Consider the following 22,402-nt stretch of genomic DNA (forward strand, 5'->3'; position numbering starts at 1 on the left):
CTCGAGCGAATTAACGAAAAGATCGATCGGTAATGGGACGAGTGAGAGATGAAGGTTGGAAGGTAATCGTAAAGCACAAGGCAAAATTTCTAAAAAAAGTTTTAAACATTTATTTTAACGATTATATACACGCTGCTAGAGCGACGTATTAGCGATTTGTCGGCTTCTATACATATATACACGTATCGCGTATATACCTTATACGAATAACAATTATCGATTATGTACATAATTTAACGAACGAATTACCGAGTTTACAACTCGCTACGTAATACGTTGGGATTCGCGTTGAAACGGCAAATATCGCGGTCTACGATCGGCGACGAGAGATCATCTAAATGAATCTTGCTTTATATTTACAATTGTCATTATATTACTCTTCTACGATTTAACGATCGGGTATCGCGGCAGCATATCGACGTTCGATGGGATCGCGAATCTGTCGGGATTTGCGCTCGATCGACGTAATTCGATACATCTTAAAAGCTAATTATTTACAGGAACCAGCCGAAGAAGAAAAGAAAGTAAACGTACGTACAATATCACCGTGTACACGTAATAACTGGGTCGAGAGGAGAGAAATTGGCGATAACGTTGCAACGTGCGCGCGAACGCACTCCGATCCGGAGCAGAGAAATCGCGAATCGCGAGTCGATCGGTCTTCGCGGCTCGTCGGAGATACGTACGCATTTTGATAGTCGAAGCTACCTACGTTGCTGGCCGGTATCGCAACCGCTGTACGAGAGCGTTACACGAAATACGGACGAAACTAAAGCAGCGATATCGTTCAGCTTTGTCGTCCGGTGAGAACTGTGATCGGTTTCAACAGTAGTTGAGGCGGGCTGTGCGGAAGAGATCTCGGTTGCTGTACAACAGCGGTATTACAGACGGTTATGGGGGGCGAGTTCGGCGACATCGGCTCCGGGCTGCTTCCTGGCGACGCCGTAGCCGATGTCGCCTGCCCTAAAAGCGGAGGCTGGTTCACGTGATATCTGGCTGGCTGCTGATTGTGAGCGAACACCGCGGCGGTACTCTGATGCTGTTGATGCGCCGCCAACGATCTGAGGGTGGAGTAGAAGTCGTAGGGGCTGCCGGAGACGGGGATGGCGGATGTCGCGATGCCGGTCGGATATCCAGCGGCGGTCGGAGGCTGCAGCAACCTCTCCATGGAGAACGGGCCGTGTTGCGGGGACGCGGCTGTGGCTGGCAACGGTTGCGGTTTGCAAGGTAAATTGGTGGCAGAACTGGTCGCCGCGCCGGGCAATAAACTCGCTGGATATCCGGCGGGTGTGGAGTATGCTCCGGTCGCTGATGGATAACCGGCGGCCCGATGAAGATATGGCAGCGTGTAGAGGGACGCTGGCCATCCCGGTGGAGCGTACGCCGATGGGTACAGTCCACCGAGGACCACGCTTCTCTTGAACGCAGCCAATCGCGATCTGGAAGCCGCCGTGGTTCTTCGACGAAGCTTGCCGGTCGTGCCACCGATGAACACGTCCTCGGAGCTCGGGTCCAGCATCCAATAATTTCCTTTTCCCGGGTCGTCGTAATGTCGGGGAACTTTAACGAAACACTTGTTCAGCGAGAGATTGTGCCTGATGGAATTTTGCCAGCCCTGTTTGTTGTTCTCGTAGTAGGGGAAATGGCGCATTATGTACTCGTAGATGCCGTTCAGAGTGAGCCTCTTCTCCGGACTTTGACGGATGGCCATCATGATGAGAGCGTTGTAACTGTAAGGCGGCTTCTCGCACTTCTTTTTGTCGTCCGCCTGTCGATCCTTCGAGTCCTTCTGCTCGGACGAGTTGGCGGCCGAGTTGACGGCGTTTCTCGAGCAGTCCAAGGGCGGCGTCTCGGTGCCGCCGTCTCCGGTCACGTCCAGATCGCTCGAATCTTCGCTATCGTCGACGTGGCTGATCTCCGGCGACGCGGATCGCCTGACGGTCGGGGCCGGTGTTCCCGCGCACGCCTCCGGCAGGATGCTGCGAATACTGAAACTGCTTTTGAGGACAACGCGCGGCGACGGCGACGCTGTCACCGTTTGCTGCTCGCCCGATCCTTCCATATTCACCATACTTTTAACACGTGTCGTTGGAAGAATTCGCACTTTTCCAATCGCGAACAACGAAAGCGACCGGCTCTGTCACTACGGTGTTCACACAGCAAATTCCCTTTCCAGAGGCATTTGAACGCACAACAAACACTGCTCGCGATCCACCGATATGCTACGCCCAGTACCTTTTTATTTGCTTATCCTTATTTTATATCCTTCGCACAACCGATAAAAGAGGGCCGATGTTGCCTGTCGGAGTTATGCCGCGTATTTGCTGTCATCCCCGCCACTCACCCTATATATATGCCTACGGTAGCCACACCTCTTTAGTCCCCGACCTCCTATACACGCACAAATCCCACCAATCGTCGTTAAGGTTGGCGTTTACAACCGGCGACGTCCTTCCTCCCCACTATGCCGCTTTGCGGCCAATGTTTGACAGTAAACTGTGCAAACAGCGCGCAGCTTTACAACGGAGGCAGGGATTTCGAAGGTGGCCGATCGTAGCCAGCCTCGAAGGTGGGGAGCGCAGCCGCGACTCGACTCCGTGCCGCCAACTCCCGTATACAAACAAATCCAAACGCGATATCTGTATTTCTACGCCCTCGTACGGCGTTCGAGCGGCCGACTCTCTCCACGGGAACCGTGTTCCTCGTCGGCGCGTGAATACACCGAACCAAAGAGGGGCGACGGGGGGTGGGGGGTTGAATGCCCTTCGTCGCTGCTGTTGCAGCCACTGCCGGCCTTCTTCCATCGAATCCTACAACCACCGAAATCGATATACCCTTCTGCTATTGTTTCGCTAATCTATTCATAAGCGAATTATCTTTTTCTTTTTTTCTTTCTCTTCCGCTTTGCAAATATTTCTCCCCCTCCCCCGCACCGATCCAATATCTCGTCGACGTAACGAGCAGAGACTTCGACTCTTCTCGCAACAGACCTAAAATTAGACACGTCGATGAGTACGTAAGTACACGTATCGCGTTGTTTTTTACGAGAGAGTTTTTTTCTTCCAGCACGTTCCGTACACGAACTTCGCCAACGACTTTATTTTTATTACGTTTGAACGTTGTTGCCAAGAAGCGAGATCGCTTGTTTTACGACGATAATTTGATCGTTTCTCTTTAACTTTCGTGCAACTTTGTTTCCTAAAACTACGACGTATTTTTTTCTGTTTTATTCTTTCTTTTTCAAGAAATATACGAAGCCTGTCCTCTCTACCGTCGCCGGTCTATTCGAAGCGCCCGAGATAACACGGTAGTTACGCGGTAGTTGTAAACGATCGGTATAAAAGAAAGGCTATCTGGACGTGGCCAAGTCGAAAGAAACGACCGAGTGGCAACTAAATACAGCGTCGAGTCGAAATCTCGTAGGTGGCCCCTTCAGGTGTGTCTCGATGTTCCGGACGTAGCTGGAATAAACGTGCAGGTTTTGTATACAGAAACAACAGGAGGAAAAGGCAGGAATTTTTGTTCCAGTTAACTAAAGAACTCGACGCTGCGTATGGAGAATCGCGAAGAAAAGAAACTGTGCCGAAAACATCGACAAACTCGAGTTCGGATTCGCATGTACGAAAAGCTCGTCGAGTAAAATTTTCCAAAGGCAAACGTACTTTCGAGAATAAAATAATTTGTGAAAAATGCAGCGAAGCCGAATAACATACGCATTGTTTATATATTTGGAAAAATGTGTATGACCGTTTCCGTTTAATGCTCTTTCCCAGTTCATAATTGACATTATACAGAAGTAAATTTATATGGTCGTTTTATGGGAGTCGTTCGTACACCGATTCGTTCGACGACAAACTGCCTACTATTTTTTAATTATAAAAACAATAATTTTTTTTAAGGACCGGCCATTTCGAGCAGACACGACGACGTCGGTAGGTTTCGCGTTGAACAACGTTTCTCGTTTTTCCCTTCTCTTTCATTTAGATATCGTCCGACTTACTCGATGTACATTAGGTTCTTCGGAAAGTGTCTCTCTTTCACGGACACGTCTCTTACAACGACGCATTTCTGTACAAACAGGAAACCTAATCCGTCGAACGTTGCGATCTTTATTTTGAGAGAACAAAACGGATCGTACGTAATTCGGTAAAATAATATAAAACTATAAAAATATATAAAATAATATAAACTATACTACTGAATACTATACTAATGAGTATACTACTCAAATAATATATTTCCATTCTCTGTCGTGATTTTGTACTTTACCTTCTTTCTTCTTCTTTTCGGCTTACCAGGCCGTTTTACTACCTCCTCTTTCAATTTCTCCGCAGTTGTCTTCCATTGTTCGAGCGGCACCCTAATTAACTTTCTCTGTGTTACATGTGACTCGTAAATCAAGTTAGCGACATTTATTTTCTGTATTATTATATGTATTTTTTCGAATAACTAAGCAAAGCAATCTGAAAAACAATCGAAGATCGTCTTCGTTATTGTGTTTGTTATAAAAGCACGTGATTTGTATGCAAAACGTATGATTTGTATGCAGGGGGACATTGCCGTAGATTTACTCTTTTCTATATGGTATTACGCTACTTAGAATAGGAGCTTATTTGCGGACCTCACACCAGGCGTGTATGAAACCGTAAGTTTCCTATAGATGGCCCTAGCTGATAATGTAGTTGTCACTAAACTGCGTCATTGATGCCAAAAGTCTTCGTTGACATCTCGCAAACATTTTCGACTCGGAACAATACAAGTTTCATACAACAACATAGTTTGTAATAGCGTTGAACATGTCAAATTTTGTGCCTGGAAACTACGATTTGCGGACAGCGTTGGTTTTCTGTTACCATTTGAAGAAAACTGCTGCAGAATCGCATCGAATGCTTGTCGAAGCTTACGGTGAGCACGCACCTGGTAAATCACGGTGCTTCGAGCGGTTTAAAAAATTCAGAAGTGGCAATTTTGACGCGAGGAACGAAGAACGTGCAAGACCACCGAAAAAGTTTCGAGACAGCGAATTGCAGGCATCGTTGGATGAGAATGACGCTCAAACGCAACAACTCGCTGATCAATTAAACGTGACACGAGAAGTCGTCTCCATACGTTTGAAAGCCATGGGAAAGATCCAGAAGATGGGAAAATGGGTTCCACATGAACTGAATGAAAGACAGCAGCAGAATCGAAATACCACTTGCGAAATGCTGCTCGCCAGATACAAAAGAAAGTCATTTCTCCACCGAATTGTGACTGGCGATGAAAAGTGGATATATTTTGAGAATCCTAAGCGTGAAAGATCACGAGTAGCTCCAGGCGAACCAGCGACATCGACTACAACACCAAATCGCTATGGACGGAAGACAAAGCTCTGTGTTTGCTGGGATCAGAAGGGTGTGATCTATTATGAGCTGTTAAAACCTGGCGAGACCGTTAATACCGAGCGCTACCGACAACAAATGATCGATTTGAACGAAGCTTCGCGCGAAAAACGACCAGAATATCAAAAAAGGCAACGCAAAGTAATTTTGCTTCGTGATAATGCACCATCGCATACGGCAAAACCGGTCAAGGAAACGATCGAAGCTTTCAGTTGGGAAATACTTTCGTACGCGGCTTACTCACCGGACTTGGCTCCGTCCGATTACTATTTATTTGCATCGATGGGACACGCACTTTCCGACCAGCACTTCGCTTCTTACGAAAATGTACGAAAATGGCTGGATGACTGGTTTGCCTCGAAAGAGCGACAGTTTTTTTGGCGTGGCATCCACCGATTGCCAGACAGGTGGGAAAAATGTAGCTAGCGATGGGCAATACTTCGAACAAAATATTTTTATTCATTTTCATACAATAAACGTGTATTTTCTATAAAAAAATTCCGGCTTCGTATTTACACACCTGGTGTATCTCGGAATAATTTGTCAAAATAAAGAGCTTTAACAATTCTTCCCTACACTTACCGTATAACTGTAACTTCAATTGAAATTTTCTTGTAATAAAGCAATTCCCAATGCAACACGCCCTAAAGCAATATAGCAACGTTCAGTGCTAAGTACCGGTGGCTTATTCAATATGTTTGGGTTCCACAAACGATTTCTTAATAACGGCAGGTATACGAGATACGTCAGTGACTAATCATTTTACCACTCGATTTTGTTTTACAATACTTATGGCAATTTAGCCGTCGTATCTCGTCGACTACTGTAAATTGACACAGTTTATACAGAGTGGTTGGCAACTGGTGGTACAAGCGGAAATGGGGTGATTCTACGCGAAAAAAGAAATCGAAAATATAGAATAAAAATTTTTTTTTTAATTTTTCCATCGAGACAACGATCTACAGTGAGATCCGTTATAACGTACCGCACGCGTACCGAGCGAAAATTCAAAGTCGACTTTCTCGAAAACAAAGCCTCGAACGAACAACTTTTATTCTATATTTTCGACTTCTTTTTTCGCGTAGAATCACCCCCTTTCCGCTTGTACCACCAGTTGCCAACCACCCTGTATATTTGAACGATCTTACAGATAATCACGTACGTCGTTTAATTGAATCATCGGGATGAAATATCTACCTGGCGGTCTAACGTCCAAAGACCGATATCTAACCGCATTGGTCGGCACGTTTGATGCGTGGCTATGCCATTTTACGGGCGTAACACCACGCACGGTAGTTTCCTAGCCGAAGCTCGTTAATTTCGAAAAAGGCAGCGATGCCTTCTCGAAAACGATGTCTCGTAGATTTCGTCTCTCGATGGGAAAACTCTTGGTGGTCTAGAAGAGACTAGAACACACGGAACGTGGAGCAAAGTTTTTCTCAAAAAGACAAGAATGTTTCACAGAGTCTACAGAACGTTTGGACGAACGAACGTAATAGAATATCGTTGTTTCAAAAGGTTCGAGCGTATTTTCAAAATTATCGACTCGGGTAATAAATTGGACGAAAATGGAAGATCTTGAATAAATTTCAAAGAAAACCAGACGATAATTCTCGACGTATGGTTTCTTCGAGTAAGTCGAACAAAGATTCTTGCGGACATTCGCGAAAATTTTACGTCAAATTTCTATCGCATAGTTTCAAAAGTTAATTGGTAAACAGCGACGAAAGATAATAATTTTAGGATATTATTATCTTTCTCTTTGCGCAGATATAATTAAAAGAAGACACGATAGACGTAGACGCGTTCCCTTGTCACAAGAGCTTCCTAGGAAAGAGGCGAATAAAGACGAAATTGACTTATAAAGTTGATATTTTTGGAAAAATACGTCTGCGCGAAGGATGCCTGCGAGGAAGGAGGCACGTGACAAACGTAAAAAAGGGACAGCCGAGAAGGACTCTGCTGCTCGGTTGGTTCCCAAAAAGAGACATCGGTAGAAGCAAAGAACTTTTCTCGGGTCGCCGGTATATCTCTATACACTACAGACTGTTCGACTCCCCATCGTGAAAACGTCATCACCCCCATGGTGACCCATAGATTTAGTCGTACCTTTGCCTGTGCCCACCTTCGCGAAGCTTTCGTACTTTCCACGATTTCCTCGTCGAAAGTTTCGATCGTTTCGCGACTCCGATCAACGATCCAACGTCTCGCGATTATAGGAAATTTATATCACGCGTTACTTACGTCGCGGATTTCAAGTTCTCTAAGAAAGGAAATCTCCCTCGGTGAAAGTCACGATCATCGAATCCTTTTCTCTTATCGATATTCTCGTCTGAACAACGGTTTTTCGCAACTCGGATAACGTTCGAACGATTACTTTGGTCGCGGCAATGGTGGCATTGGCTCGATCAGTTTCGAAACTTTCGCTCGATCGTTCGGTTCAAAGCCATCGCTATACCTAAAAACTTGGGCGCAGGTCTGCCGAGCGCATCAGATCCTAGTCCCAGAACGTTCATCGCTTAATTATGGCAGAAGAAATTCGTATTCGCCACGGTTCGAAGAATCGGCTGACTCGTGACTCGGTCGATCGGGAAATTCCTCGATTCCGGGTATTTTCCACTAGAAACGAAACGAAGCGATCGCAGCGTGCAAAATAAGGGTATTTCGATCTCCGGCCGAACCTATCGAATTATCCCTTTTCGCGGCTTACGAATTATCGCCAATACCGTGATCGATCAACACCGAAACGCTACTTGGAAGGCAATCGCGTTTGAACGTTTAATTAATAAAAAGCAACTTGCTTGACAAGACCATCGTCCACGGTCGTACTGGTCGACGACGAGTGGCAACGCGAGGTATAAAAATCGCCCACGCAAAGTTAACGCTAATAAAAATTTAACCCGATGGCGTATTTCCAAGTGATGACCAAATATCTGGCGTCGAAACGTTTCTAACAGATTTCGTAAGAAAAAGAATCTGCGGTGGACGATGAGACTCGTCGTTGATTAAAGTAATGGGGAGGCGAGTTAATTTAGTTAACTATATTTACAGGTATTTTAAACTGTAGAATACAAAATTAATCGCAAGCGTTGTTCGCTCGATGACACTCGTTATAAGATTGATTCGTTATGCTAGTTCGCTCCGACTGACTGACTGATTGACTGACTGACTGACTGACTTACTGACTCGATACCGATATTCGTTCGCGCTACTAATGACTCGTGGAGAACTTGGTCGTCTATTTATACTAACGGGGAGGGGGGGAAGGGAGGGTACCGAAAGGTTCTGTCCAGAGAAATTGCTTTGTCCAGAGTTTGTTTATTACGTTACGTGCGTCGTACAGCGTTAAACCGTGGCAAAACAACTACGCGAGGCATCTTCGTATCGCGACGTCCTAAGACGCGTATGCCGCTACAAATCGAAGGACAGTGAAAGAGGAAAAACGTAGTTTCAGACCGATGTGCACGAACGGTATGCTATGTACGTTTGTCAATAAATCCGACAAACGTTTTATATCTTAAGCATTTTACGTAAAGGCGATATTTCTGAACGGAATGAGCCAATATTTGCGGAAACGGTCAGGAGGAACGGAAGCTGACGAGCGAAAAGTTGCGCCGTGGCGCGAACAGATTTTAAGCCGATGTGGAATTCGGTGAAGTCTCTTTTGCCGGGATGGAGCGGTCGAGCTGCGAAAAGGAGCAACCGTAGCGAATGGTCGCTCATTACGTCATGATTAGAAGAGCGCAGCACGGATTCGGAAGGTTGACTTCCAGCGGCGCGTTCCGCGTGTTCCGAGCTTCGGGTTGTTCCCAGTGGCCGTTTTCCACGGCGTAGGAAATGGGTTTTCCGCAGCGTACGACGTCTGCGTTCCCATTATTTCATCCCCTTGTCACGCAGCCGCCTTTACGGGACCCGATGCGACGCGCAGGTAACCAGAAGAGGACCAACAAACGAGTATATTTGCTCAACAAAGCGAGCTGCCGCGGCGCGTCCGAGCCGCTTTCTATGTTGCACGCGAGTCACAACCGACGACGATTCGACCACGTGTCTACGAACTGGAAACACGATTTCAAGATCGATGGAACTCTCGCCTATTGTCGACGCTCCCCTATCGCACGAATCGACGTCTCCGACGTTTCGCGTCGACCGAACCTCTTATTTATCTCGCCAATTATGCGCGATCCAACGATTCGCTATTACTGCCGCGTTTCTCGTAGGGAAAACCTGCGGATCGTGGCGAAACTCTTGGAAACGTTTATACCTATACTGGTACTGGATCACGAAAATATTTCGACGTTTACCATGCGAAGCTTCTACATCCACTCGGCTATTTACGTTAAGCGATAATTTATACGGTTTTACGGCGCTTTAACGCGTCGACCGCCACGTAACCCGTATTCGGGTGTCGGCAAAGCTTCTGGTCAGGCCACGTAACCCATATTCGGGTGTCGCTTATTTGACTATTTGCGAAGGATCGTCGTAGGTATTTGAAAAGATATTCCATAATAATAAATCGTTAATTAATAATTCATTGTAATAATAGTTGAATTGTTACAAGATAAAAATACGAAAATGGTTTATTTAAAAAATCATTTAGAATGTAAAACTTGAAAGCATTCTATACGTAGTTGAGGTTGGTCGGGACGATTTGGACAATAAGTTGTTGTTTTCTTCAGATTCTTTTGTGCCTTTGTTCGGTCCATTGTGCCATTCGACGTCTTTTATTTGCATAACGTAGTTCGCATGCGCGTCTAATGCTTCTTCCGGAATCGTTTTCCCGAACGGCGATATTATGCCGACTCCGTCGAAGACAAGGATTTTTTGTATTTTCAGACAATCTTGATAATTTTGCAACTAATAATTGTCTAAATATTCTGATATTTATATTTTTTCTTACAGAAGAGAGGGGGAAAAAGATAAGGGAATCCAAGTACAACATACGCTACAGAAACATAGCCAAAGAGAAATTACCAAAGTACTTAGAAGGGAGGACGAAGTGGAAGGACGGAAGAATACTGGCACAATTCAGATGCGCAAACGAGACCAAAGCAAGGGAATACTGGAAAGAAGAGGGGGAAGAAAGATGCAGACTATGCAGAATGAAAGAAGAAGACCTGCGACGTGTAATAGAAGAATGTGAAATAACGGGAGGACCAAAGGACATAGGAAAAACGCTGAACGAGACCGGAGAAGATTTGGCAGAACCGAAAGCGATAATAGAGAAGAGAAGGGCAAACGACAAGGAGGCTATAGACCAAAGTGGCGATAGTTTTTAGTCATTAGTTGATAATTTATAGTTCCTAATGCTTAGTATTTGGAGGTAGAACAAGTAAGGTAGTGCGATAGAATAGAGTGGATCAAAGGGGAGGTAGACATATAAGAAGAGAGATAGACACAAAAGATGTAAAACCGAGAGTTCGCCCGAAGCCGAAGGGCACGGATTAAACAGTAATAAATAAATAAAATATATTTTTCCTCGTTGCAATTATGTAAACCGTCAAAGCGTTTACAATAGAAATTCCCAGAAAGAATCGAATGCCAAGTTTCCTGTGCCATTTGATTCCTTTTCTAATTGTGGTGGCATAGGAAACCATTTGGTCGGAACAATCTATACCACACTTTCCTTCGTTATATTCAGCAGTGGTTTTAATGTTGCGAACAAACGAAACGAATGACCATTCTTGAGACCACCGCTTGAGCGATTCGCATTACTAAAATATCGATGGGAGCACCTAGCAGAGAACGCTCGCTACTGCTGTACGCGTGGCCTGATGGACGTTTCTTTGAAAACACGCGTGCCAGTCAACGTGTTAAACTATCGTCGACGGATAGAAACAGGTGTAGCGGCGCAGGAGTCAAAGGACGACGCGAATCGAGAGCGACTCGTGTTGTTGTTTTGCCTCGGGTCATTGACACAGCCTTGACGCGTGAAACATAACGACAAATAAACTGCGGGCAAAACAATGTCGCCGCTACATGCAACCATCGAACGAAGTCGAATTCGAATTTGCCGACTTCTCCCCGACCAGTATAAATAAACGAACGCGATCGCCAGCACGAGAGTACGTATCGAGTATCCAACGGTATCTACAGAGTATCTCGCGAGTATTTATCGAGTTACGCGACGTTAGCGTTAACGACCACTTATTCCGTGATTTCATTTTCCGATTTATACTTTGTACTAACGGCTCGCACATGCGGCTGTACATTAATTTATTATTTTAAATATATTCGACGGTTTCAACAACGAGCAATCTCGTCCTTAAAACCTCACGTGCTAACTATCCTCTACACAGGTAACAGTTATTCGATCGGAGATGGTAAGCGAAAAGAAGTTTCTCAAGATCGATGCAAACGTTATTTTACAAGTATACGCCGCAGGAGTAGACACAAGATGATTTTGATACTAACGTTTGCTCCTTTTTGCGATTATCATCAGACAGGAAGAATTTACATGGAAAGTCGACCTTAGCCATTGGAGGAACGTGGACAATCACGGAGGAGGAAGCGTATAACGCGACCGCCGTATTTCAGAGCCATGGTGAGCAAGTCAAGCGGATGATCTGCTCTAAGAAACGTCGACGAAAAGCGCGACGAGAGACGAAAGTGTCAAAAATCGAAGAAAATTTTTGGATTAAACGAACCGCAACGCCAACTTCGAAGAATAAAAGACCGGAATAAGATAAACCAGCTTTAATCTTCGAACGCGTCGGAGGACGACGTTTTACACGAGGATCATCCGCGATCCCGAGAACGGATTGAAGAAGCTTTAAAAAAGAAGGGTCGAAGGTAGTTTGCGGATACGGGAAATCTGCCGAAAAAGTCAAACAGAATCTGACGTCCTGTGAATCGTGACAACGGGATATGATTTTAATGCGATTTGCTCGACTTAAAAAGTTAAGCGGCACTGGACTGTCGGAATCGTTTCGTTCGTCCGTGAAAGCTTGACCGCTCCTGTGTCTCTATAGAATATGTTTACAAGTTAATATCGTTACACGATGTAAATATTCCGACTACTACGATGTATCGTTGACGCTTCGTTAAGATTTCGACGCAACGAAGAATAACGTGTCGTTATCTATAAAACGCATACCCGATGGTTCGCGAATCGATCAGCACGATATTTCAGTCGATTCTGACAATTTGCCGAAGAAACGTTTCGATCTGTATGGGAAACACAAAAAAACAGAAACAAGAACGTTACCAAAACCGATGGTTATTTAAGATTTAATTGTCGTACCATCAGCATGGCCCTTAAACGAAAGGTAAAGAGACCTTAAATATTAGGGACGGAGACGGAGATTGTACCTGCAACAATGGTGCAGCATAGTGCCTACAATAGGTACGTTACAGGTACGCATAGTAATGTACTTGTTGTGTACTTAGAGTATATTCATACCAATGTATCAACGCGTAACAAATTATAATATATTGGATATATTATATATAATATAATTATTATATATATAACAAGGAATAAATATTCACAGAAATCCTAACGAAATTCCTTTTCCATAAATTAGCGCCATTTCGATTGTTGCTTCTTGGCTGCGCATGTCGATATCGTCCATTTGATTTAACACCTTAAACCGATCTATTTTCATTCGTACTATTAATTTGTCCGCAAAGTGTCTTTTTTTCGCAAACGTGTCTTTTACAACAATGCACCTTCGTACAAACGTAAATCCGAGTCTGTGTAATTTTTTTTTTTATTTGGAAGTAGTTTACAATAAATTTTCATTGTGAATTATAAGTAAATTATTCTGACGTGATACTATAACGCGAATAATAAACGATCATCGTATGTTCGATTCTGGCTGAATCTAATGTAACGCGAGTCTGCGAAATGTCTGTGAAATGAAATGAATTCGACGAAATAAAAGGAAACTTTTCGAACAAACTAATACGTTCACAAACACCCTGTATATATCCTCCTGATACGGAAAGGAAGCATAGGTACACGTTCTATGTAAAACACAGCAGGCACAACATGTCCTTTAATTAAAAATCTCATATAGCATCTGGAAAGAATTAAAAAAGATGAAAAGGATCGTAAAGGGAATAAATGCACATTCCATTAAAATACAGTCGTATACAAACAAACCGTATACAAAATCGTAGGCATTCACAGATTTGTGAATTCTAAGAAGCTCGGTTTTCTGCCTACCTTTAACCGGGATTATTTCGTCTCAAACGTCGACGTGACATGGCCAAAGTGGTTTATAAAAATAATGCAGTCTCCGTACGAAAATAGAAGATATTGAATGAAACGAGTTGGCCTGCATTTGGTTTGCCTTCCAAACACCGCTTCACGCATACTCTTCTAAAACTTAAACAATTTTTATTAAAAATTAAACAATTTTATGGTGTTTAGCCTGATACCAGGCATTGTAGATTCTTTTACAAAAGAGACCCGACCCGTAAAAGAGATCTATTATATAACCCCATCGTTATGTCAGGTCTACTCCCATTATGCACAAAGTCGAACCTTAAGACCAGACTAAAATTCTTGCTGTTTTGTCTCGCTCTCTCGTTATTCTATGTCATTCATCGATTAACTTATAAGCTGTGTTGTATCAACACAGGAGTATTTGAGTCAGAAATTTAGGTTTTGTTTGCAAATATAGCGACGTAGCTTTTGCATTACATTTGTGGCGGTTAGGTTAGGTAGGCGACATAAAGCGCTATACCTTCAAAGCGTAAGGCAGACAGGTCTAACGTACCATCGATATCCCTACGATTCTTTCGCCGAAAATTCGGTACACGGTAATCGTCACGGACTTCTAATAAACGCGCGCGTAGTGGGGATATCGAGGGGCAACAAAGGAAAGAATCTGTTTGGTTTTGAACCAAAAGATTTATTGTGCCCCGAGCTGCAAAGTGCGAAAGGTTAGGCGAAGCCAACGCAAGTAGAGAAACGAGTTAATGACTCTTGAGAGTTCAGCGTTAATCGTTACTTGTTATTAATCGTTGTTAATCGTTGTTTGTTGTTAATTATTAAGAGTTTAAAAAACGTTATTGTTGAAAATCAAGAGTATTTCTCGTGAGTAGCTTCACGATCACCTCACATTTTTTAATAGCTTAATCGCTTTTATTGTTTGCGTAGCAGATAGTCATTTATTATATTGGTACAATACGTATATTGTAATATGTTATACGTTGAATATATTGAATATTGGCACAAAAATATTATACCGGTATAATAAATACGTATACGATAAATTTATTATGGGAATAATTTTATTGCTAGAGTATCCAATAATTTCAAGCACATAGGATTTTAATGTCGGTATCTAGATATTGCAGTTTATCAAAACGAGCAACGTTGCAATTACTCGCACAAACAACACAATCATTCGCTCGTCTACCTTCAGCTTAGTCTGTGGGCCACACTAGACACTTAGCCTTGATGAACTTTATTGACAGACAAAGCACTTAAAACGAGTCTCGTTCAGGCTATAAAACGATTGATTCTAATGCAGCCAACGGGCCTGACGAAAGAAAGCCAATATTTGCACGCACAAAAGATGGATCATAGAATGTCGTCCGACTAAGTGATTCAATTCGCTCAACGTCCGGCAACTTTGTATTTGAACATGTCTAATATATTTTTCCTATCTCTTTGATTTCAACGATCCATCGAGCTCGATGCTACTGTTGAATACACTTTTGCTTTTTAATACGAACGAACAGAAATATTCGACAAGCCAACGATGTATAACGCGGATAAAGATACGTAGTACGCGTCGATCCTTCGTCGCGGGCATTTTGTGTTCTCTTTTTTTTATTTAGAAATATTTTACGATCAATTCTCATTGAGAATTGTAAGTAAATTATTCTGGCGTGGTACTATAACCTGAATAATAAATGATTATCGTATATTTGGTTCTAGCTGAATCTAACGTTTAAATCTACAGGGTACTGTCTTTTTAGTCTACGGATCTGATCCGTCGTATCAGGTAATCGAGCAACGAGTGGTCTATTTGGATTTTACGCGAAACAGCGAACAGTGGTTCGGTAAACGTTATCCTAATCTTTCCTTCAACCGGTTCAAAATACTCCAACTATCGTGGAAGTAGAGACCTCGAAGACTTGTCTGTGGTCACGGGTATTGCAAGATATTGTAGTGTTACGATATCGATGGAAGTCGCACGAGAACCACCATAGACACGTGACCAAGAATCGCGATAGAAGCAGCAATTTGACTGCTAACTTACTACACTAACTTACTATAAATATATATGAGGCGGATAAATATAAAGCAATTCTTACAGTGAGATAATGTATGTTGATAACGAAATTGCATAGCTATAATTTATTTATATCCTGAACGTATCGTAATACGATTGAGAGAGAGAAAGAGAGAGGAATACTAACCATCCATGTATATCAGTCACTTAGATGAGTGTTTGTCGATTTCATTTTTATTCAAGAATATATGAAAAGAACGTTTCATGATATATACATATGTTCACATCTAAAATGAACAGAGCATGAGAAATATAAATAAGAATACTGTAGGTTATACTGCATCAAATATTTCGTAAAAACAGGTACAATTATCATCTAACAGGTAACAGTTACAACTAACACTTACCATAAAAGTTACAATAAAATAAAAACAGCTACGACATATGTTGTTATTTCTGTATTTAAGGGTAGGATCATAATAGCTATTATTTTCTTCTTTGGATAAATCTGTCACATCATTCTGAGCCGAAAAACCTTTATTGCACTTTCTTACTAGGACTAGGGATAAAAACAAAAGAACTTCTTAAACCTATCGATTAAATCTATCGATTGTATCTAGAACTATCTTCTAGTTACCATTTATTGTAACTAGCGCATCTGCATATGAATGGCGGACGCAAACTCACATTGTCATTTTCAACAATATAAACAGTTACAACTAACAGGTAAAATTTACATCGAATTACGTAGCTGGTTATGTATCATAATGACGTAGTTTTGTTTTACATCTCTACAAACGTATTAATCACAAATGTTTCGACTTAATTATTTGGTATTTTCTAGCTGTATATATTACTAGAAAACAGCGAATAAACGATATTGTTAATGCGTACAAAAAAGAAAATTTATCGATCCTCATTACATCGGTTAACGTCCTCTGTGTAGTACTAGCGATAAATGAAGCCGCTTTTATAGTTAATCATAAAGACAGATGCACGTGGATAAAAGTTGCGACCCCCATGTAAAAGGAGTAGATGCAGAGGTTACGCGATATTGTAGAAATATTGCGACTAGTAGTTGCGAGCTTTTTCCACTTATAAAGCGAATATGAATCCAGATCACGCCTCTCGCTATAAGGTTTCGTCTTCTTCGTAGAGATATCGGTAATTGGCGTTTGGTTACATCGGTAAAAGGATAGCGTGACACATTTTTTTCTGAATTTATGTCTATGTATATCACTGTGTCTCTAACTGGTGTCAATATTTATAGCGTGCCATTAATTCCGGGATGGATCAATTTGACACGGGCATCTTTCTACAGCCAATATACCGCTATTGGGCAGTCGGAAAGGATTCTTGTTCAATGACCACCTTGGCAACATATTTCAAGATATAATAAAATCAAATATATAATCTCTTTGAAAAGTAAGTTTCGATATTACGGATTAGTGAGAGTGATTATCAATTAGGATTATCAATATAGCGCCTTTACCACCTGAAATTTCATTTACGTTGTTACGTACATACAACATACATAGACATATAAACGGTGGCAAAAACGTTTAATCTGTTAGACTTTGCTAAATATGTAACTTTTAACACTTTGACTGCCACGTCGATCGCATACGATCGGCCATGATTTCTCCTGTGACGACCGGAGCGCTTGAACTTTTTACAATTGTAAAAATTGTACGAAAATTGACAGTTAGGGCATTTTGAATATAACCGATAAATAGAAGATACTTTGAAATAAAAAGTGCCCCATTGAACGATTAAACATTTTTATTAGAACATCGATAAAAAAAATGAGAACAAATCTTGCATCTAACGGTGCACTGTGTTTGCATCCATATGTTTGAGGGGTAATCTACGAATATTATTATAAACACAGCTCAGAAAATAATCGTAAATGCTGCTTTGTAATCGTATAATTGAAGTTAGAAGTGTGTATATACCTTGCTATTATATATACAATGAGCAAATACCGTTTACTAATATCTTCTACACGTTTCAACGATATATTCCGCGCGTTTTGCTTGCGACGAAATAACGAATGCGAATGGTTTGTTGAAATAAACGAAGCCTCGTTGTAATATGTCGCTACCAACTGTTACCAAGGCACCACGGTGGTCACCCGTGACCACCAATAAGATAAACGGTCCATTGAAGAAGAACGTTGTCTTACATCATCGATTTATTATTATTTTGTCATTATATGCTTTGAATAATAAAAATGCTCCCGTGCTGTCCTCAGCGAAACGTGTGATTTCGACGTGGCAGTCAAAGTGTTAATGTCGATAAAAATTCCCGTTTGTGACTTTATTACAGCTTCTATAATTATTTTCGTACGATGATATTGACAATATTTTTTACAAATACCATTATGTCACACTGATCTTCTTGCTTTGTGATTACGATTACATTTTCTGCGTGTATTCTAAAACGTTTGAGGAGAACTTCCGTACGGCTATCTCTAATTGTATATCTTTAAAAGCAAGTAAATAATTTCTACATACACATATATACATATACGCATCCTTGCACGTTGAAGATGTCGAACCAAGTGGATATATAAATTTTCACACACGATAGAACTTCTGTACCGTGTTCGTTGATGGATACGTAAATTATCGCAAAGACAGCAACGATAAAACATGCATGTTCATTCGATATCTAGCAGAAAAATTTAGTAAACTGTGAAACCGGAGGCACTCCTATTGTAGTAACTAAAAATAAGTTTAGCAAATTCGTTCTAGTTTCAATACGTTTTGCTACAGCTCGTCTCTAAGGAAATGATCGGATTACGGACAAAGATCCATTGTATTCGTAATATGAAGAAAAGCAGAACTGTATCTTCCGAGAGATATCATCTATCGTTTGTACATGCCGTATCGAATTACGAGGTTGTCTGGATTTTTTGGTAGTTAGTTACGAAAATACTATTTATATATCGATGCGACGGCCAACATTTTACATTCGTTTCTGATTCGTCGACCATTTTAATCGGAAAGAATTTCAATCGTATAATAGGATTAGTAGTTGGCTTCAAATAATAGCTAACGTAAGTACTAAGGTAATCTTTTCGTACTGTAACGAGACACGCGAAACTATCGAATTCAACGTTATAAATTTTACGTCACGATTATCAGCATACGCGATACTATGAATTTTTGTACAAGACACGCGAATTTCGTGTGTCTTGTACCAAACACGAGAGAGATTCTAACCATAAAGAAATCATTGTTTTCTAAGGTACTCTAAAATTCTTCGTCATACTCGTTACGCTATCGAAGGACTCATGACCTTGAGGTTATCGTTAACGATAATTTCCCCATTTTATATAGCAGAAATACGTATTACACGTGCTACGTGTCGAAGCTCACCTTCGTTTCTCGAAAAACGTAACAAGAAATTACAAATTGGCCGCAAAAAGCGTTTAAACTTTTCTCTCTCTCGCTCGTACCAAATATTAAGTTGTCCTAAAAGTATTCTTTTACAGACACGTCTTTTACAACGACGTATCTTTATACAAACGCGAGACCTAATCCGTCGAACGTTGTGATCTTCATCTCGATAGAACAAATTGGATCATACGTAATTCGATAAAATAATATAAAACGAAAAATATCGTGCTTCCATTATTTCCTCGTAAAAGGAAAGAAACTTCTCGGACGATCTAATACTTGTAATTTTCAAGAAAAACGTTGATTCAATATACCTACTACAAATATCGTACGTGTATACCTACGTATATTTGCGACTTTGTAAATAGCATCTGTGTGACCAAGGTTTTTCCATTACGCGATAATATATCGGATTAAAAATTTGGTCTCACAAACGTAATAGCTGGCTCAGAGATTACCGATAGATTAGCCAAATGATAAATAAAATCACGTTCGCGCTATTCCTTCGAAGGAAAATTGGATTAAATTGTCAATAAAGCAACGTTTTCCTGTAACTCGTCCACAAAGAAGTCCATTCAGATGAGGATTAAGAAAAAGTCAACTGTATAGGCCATCTGTATACCGTATACTATGTAGGTCGACTGTACAACTGTCATCAATTGCATAGGAAGTAGAATATATAAAACAGCTGTAACATCTATAACAATACGTATCTTACGATATAGTTGAAAATGATTCATCGCTATTTCCTTTCTTACCGTACTCGTCGCGCGATAAGTCGAAAATAAAACGAATTATGTTCGCATTTAGCGTCTACTATGGAGTTGCACTTTGAAATTAAGCAGTCGCTTTACGAGCGCATTCTCTCGCGCGCTTCCCAAAGTATTCATTAGGCAAGTGGCTACGGAATAGATGGGAGAAGTCGTGGAAAAAGAAGGGCATGTCATCGAAAGAATATACATACTTGCAGAGGCGTGAATACCGAGATGATTGGATAAAGAGGAAGCGTCCGCTAAGGTTTTTGTACGAGTCTCAGCTTCTGAAGTTACCGAACAAGCCGCCACAATGACCCACTCGGCCAATACATTGGATACACACGCGCCCTGCTGCGGATTTTACGAAAAAGAGACGCGGTCGCGCGTCTTTTTCAACCAGAATGGCCGGCTCGCTTTCAATAGGAAATCGAGCAACCTCGTGGACAGCAATGGGAATGACAACCGAAGATGAAGTCGTTAAATTCGTAGCTGACGCGCGTGTACGGAACTCCCTCCCTGTTTCGACCCTATGGGTGTCCGGAGCAGGAAGCGGTCGCCACAGCAGCGAAAGCCGTTCGATTTTATTCTTCACACTTTTGTTCATCGTAGCGCGAATAATCTTCCAGGAACGTCTGTTTTAATAGATCTTTCTAAGAAATGTGTTTCCTTTGAGAACAGAACGTAAACTTTCCTGTACATTCGGCAATTCATCGAAATGTATCTATTTTCTATCGTTTTACGCGCGTTAGTTTCGTAGATCTTAATTAGAGCGTTGATTTTATCGATATAACTTTCTCTGTGCAAAAGGGGATAATCGAAAAGTGGCAAGTTTGTCGTACCCCTCCATCTAACAATTCGCCCAGTTTTATAGCTATTAATTAACAATTTGCGCGATATGTTTTTACATATTACACATAGAAGCTTAGATTTCCTTTTACAAAATAGCCTCCGAATTTCTATATCACGCGCATTCGTTGCCAAGTTACGATCATCCGTGAGAAAGTTCGTCATCAAGCGACAAAGTTTCCATTTGCTTTGTAACGCACCGTCGATTTCATCTACGTTTTTTACAACTTTCGTGTCATATTTACTATAAATGGTCGTTACTTTTACGATACCTTAAAATCTCTAGGACGACGCCTTATAAGAATTTGAAGTACCCGAAGGAATGCAAATTTTACACCATCGCTCTTTCGATCGCACCATAATAAATCGATATATTTTTTTGACAAGATATGTTTGACAAAATTACACGAACAAATAGTAACTGAAATCAAAGAAATTACTTTCCACGCTTTTTATACTTCCGATAAATATAAATAGCCATCATTTCTCAAACCAGTGTGAAAATGCGATGAAAATGAATCCTTTCAAGAATTTAGATATTTTGCAAATAATATGATATTTTTAATCAGTTTTAACAAGTTTTTTGATAGTCGATCGGCTACGATACTCGCTTCTTTCTGTTTATAAATGTTCCTTGGTAATAGTATAATGAATGGATGAATCAACTAATCATCTCGTGAACGCATCACTCCATTTGCAACTCCGGTTCTAATCTCGTTAAACAAGATTTACGTCCGTCGACTCGGCAGTTCTACGAAATCTGCTTCGAGTAACAATCGGAGACTATCGTTTTACCGACTAGGGTACTTTAAAGCAACAACGTGTAAATAAACCATAGACATTGGTTTATTTGATCAAACGTTTTGCTTACAAGAAACTAAATGGAATGGTTAGCGTCGTTTCGAAGGGACGCTTGCTAAAGCATTTATGTATCGTTGATCGAGTAGTTTTTGCTACCTAAGCAGCGTTGGAAGTGTTCGTAGATAGCTACATTTTCACAGTTTCGAAATTTTTCTCCTCAAACATCGTTTTCCATGAAAATAGAAATTTTACGATAGATTACAATTTTGTCCAGTAGCCCGATGGCTCTCCTCTCTTATTCCAGCGTTCGTGTAAACGTTTCGCTATTCAAACGGTGTCAAATTACTACTTCGAAACGAAACTACCAAACAAGTATCGAAATACTTGATATTAACGAATAGAAACGTGCTTCTCGAATTCGCTATGTACGTTTTGCCCGCGTCCAAACTTCCGCTTGCAAACGCTAGACTATCGAAGTTACACAAGCGGCCGAAATATCGCGATAAATGAGAAACGATCGATTCGAACGACATACCAATGTTACAAATAAGATTTTTCGATCGGGCGAGTCGAAAACGACAATAGAAATTGCAAGATATTTCCCCAATCGACTAAACGTTATTATTAGGTTGCCCGAAAAGTTTCTTTCGTTTTATCAGGAAATAATAGACGCACAACTTCTTTCTTGTTTTATACTATTGTATTATTGTATTGTTTTATACTATTTCGTACTACGTACGATCTATTTTGTTCTGTTGAGATAAACACCGCGATATTTCACAGACTCGCGTTACATTAGATTCAGCTAGAATCAAACATACGATGATCGTTTATTGTTCGCGTTACCACGCCAGAATAATTTACTTATAGTTCTCAATGAGAATCGATCGTAAACTATTTCCAAATAAGAAAAAATTTCAAAGTTTCACGCTGTTGTAAGAAACACGCTCGCGAAAGAAAGACACTTTCCGGACAACCTAATATTAACGCGTCGTGTCGATCGATTCCTAATTCGCTAAAATAAA

General features: G+C 41.2%; 1 protein-coding gene across 1 annotated transcript; it reads right to left on the minus strand.

Moving 5' to 3' along the window:
* Positions 1-724: 724 nt before the first annotated feature.
* LOC138181771 (fork head domain transcription factor slp1) lies at positions 725-2,236 on the minus strand. The gene has a single exon (XM_069116914.1). It carries the CDS (start codon positions 2,069-2,071, stop codon positions 788-790), a length of 1,284 nt encoding a protein of 427 aa, XP_068973015.1. The 5' UTR covers positions 2,072-2,236; the 3' UTR covers positions 725-787.
* Positions 2,237-22,402: the final 20,166 nt, after the last annotated feature.

Source organism: Bombus flavifrons, chromosome 7, assembly GCF_040668555.2.
Source record: "Bombus flavifrons isolate JBK064 chromosome 7, iyBomFlav1_principal, whole genome shotgun sequence".
Taxonomy (NCBI): domain Eukaryota; kingdom Metazoa; phylum Arthropoda; class Insecta; order Hymenoptera; family Apidae; genus Bombus; species Bombus flavifrons.

Bases quoted from the DNA above. Each gene is read 5' to 3' on its own strand.
- LOC138181771 (XM_069116914.1), bottom strand. From the start codon at position 2,071: ATGGTGAATATGGAAGGATCGGGCGAGCAGCAAACGGTGACAGCGTCG.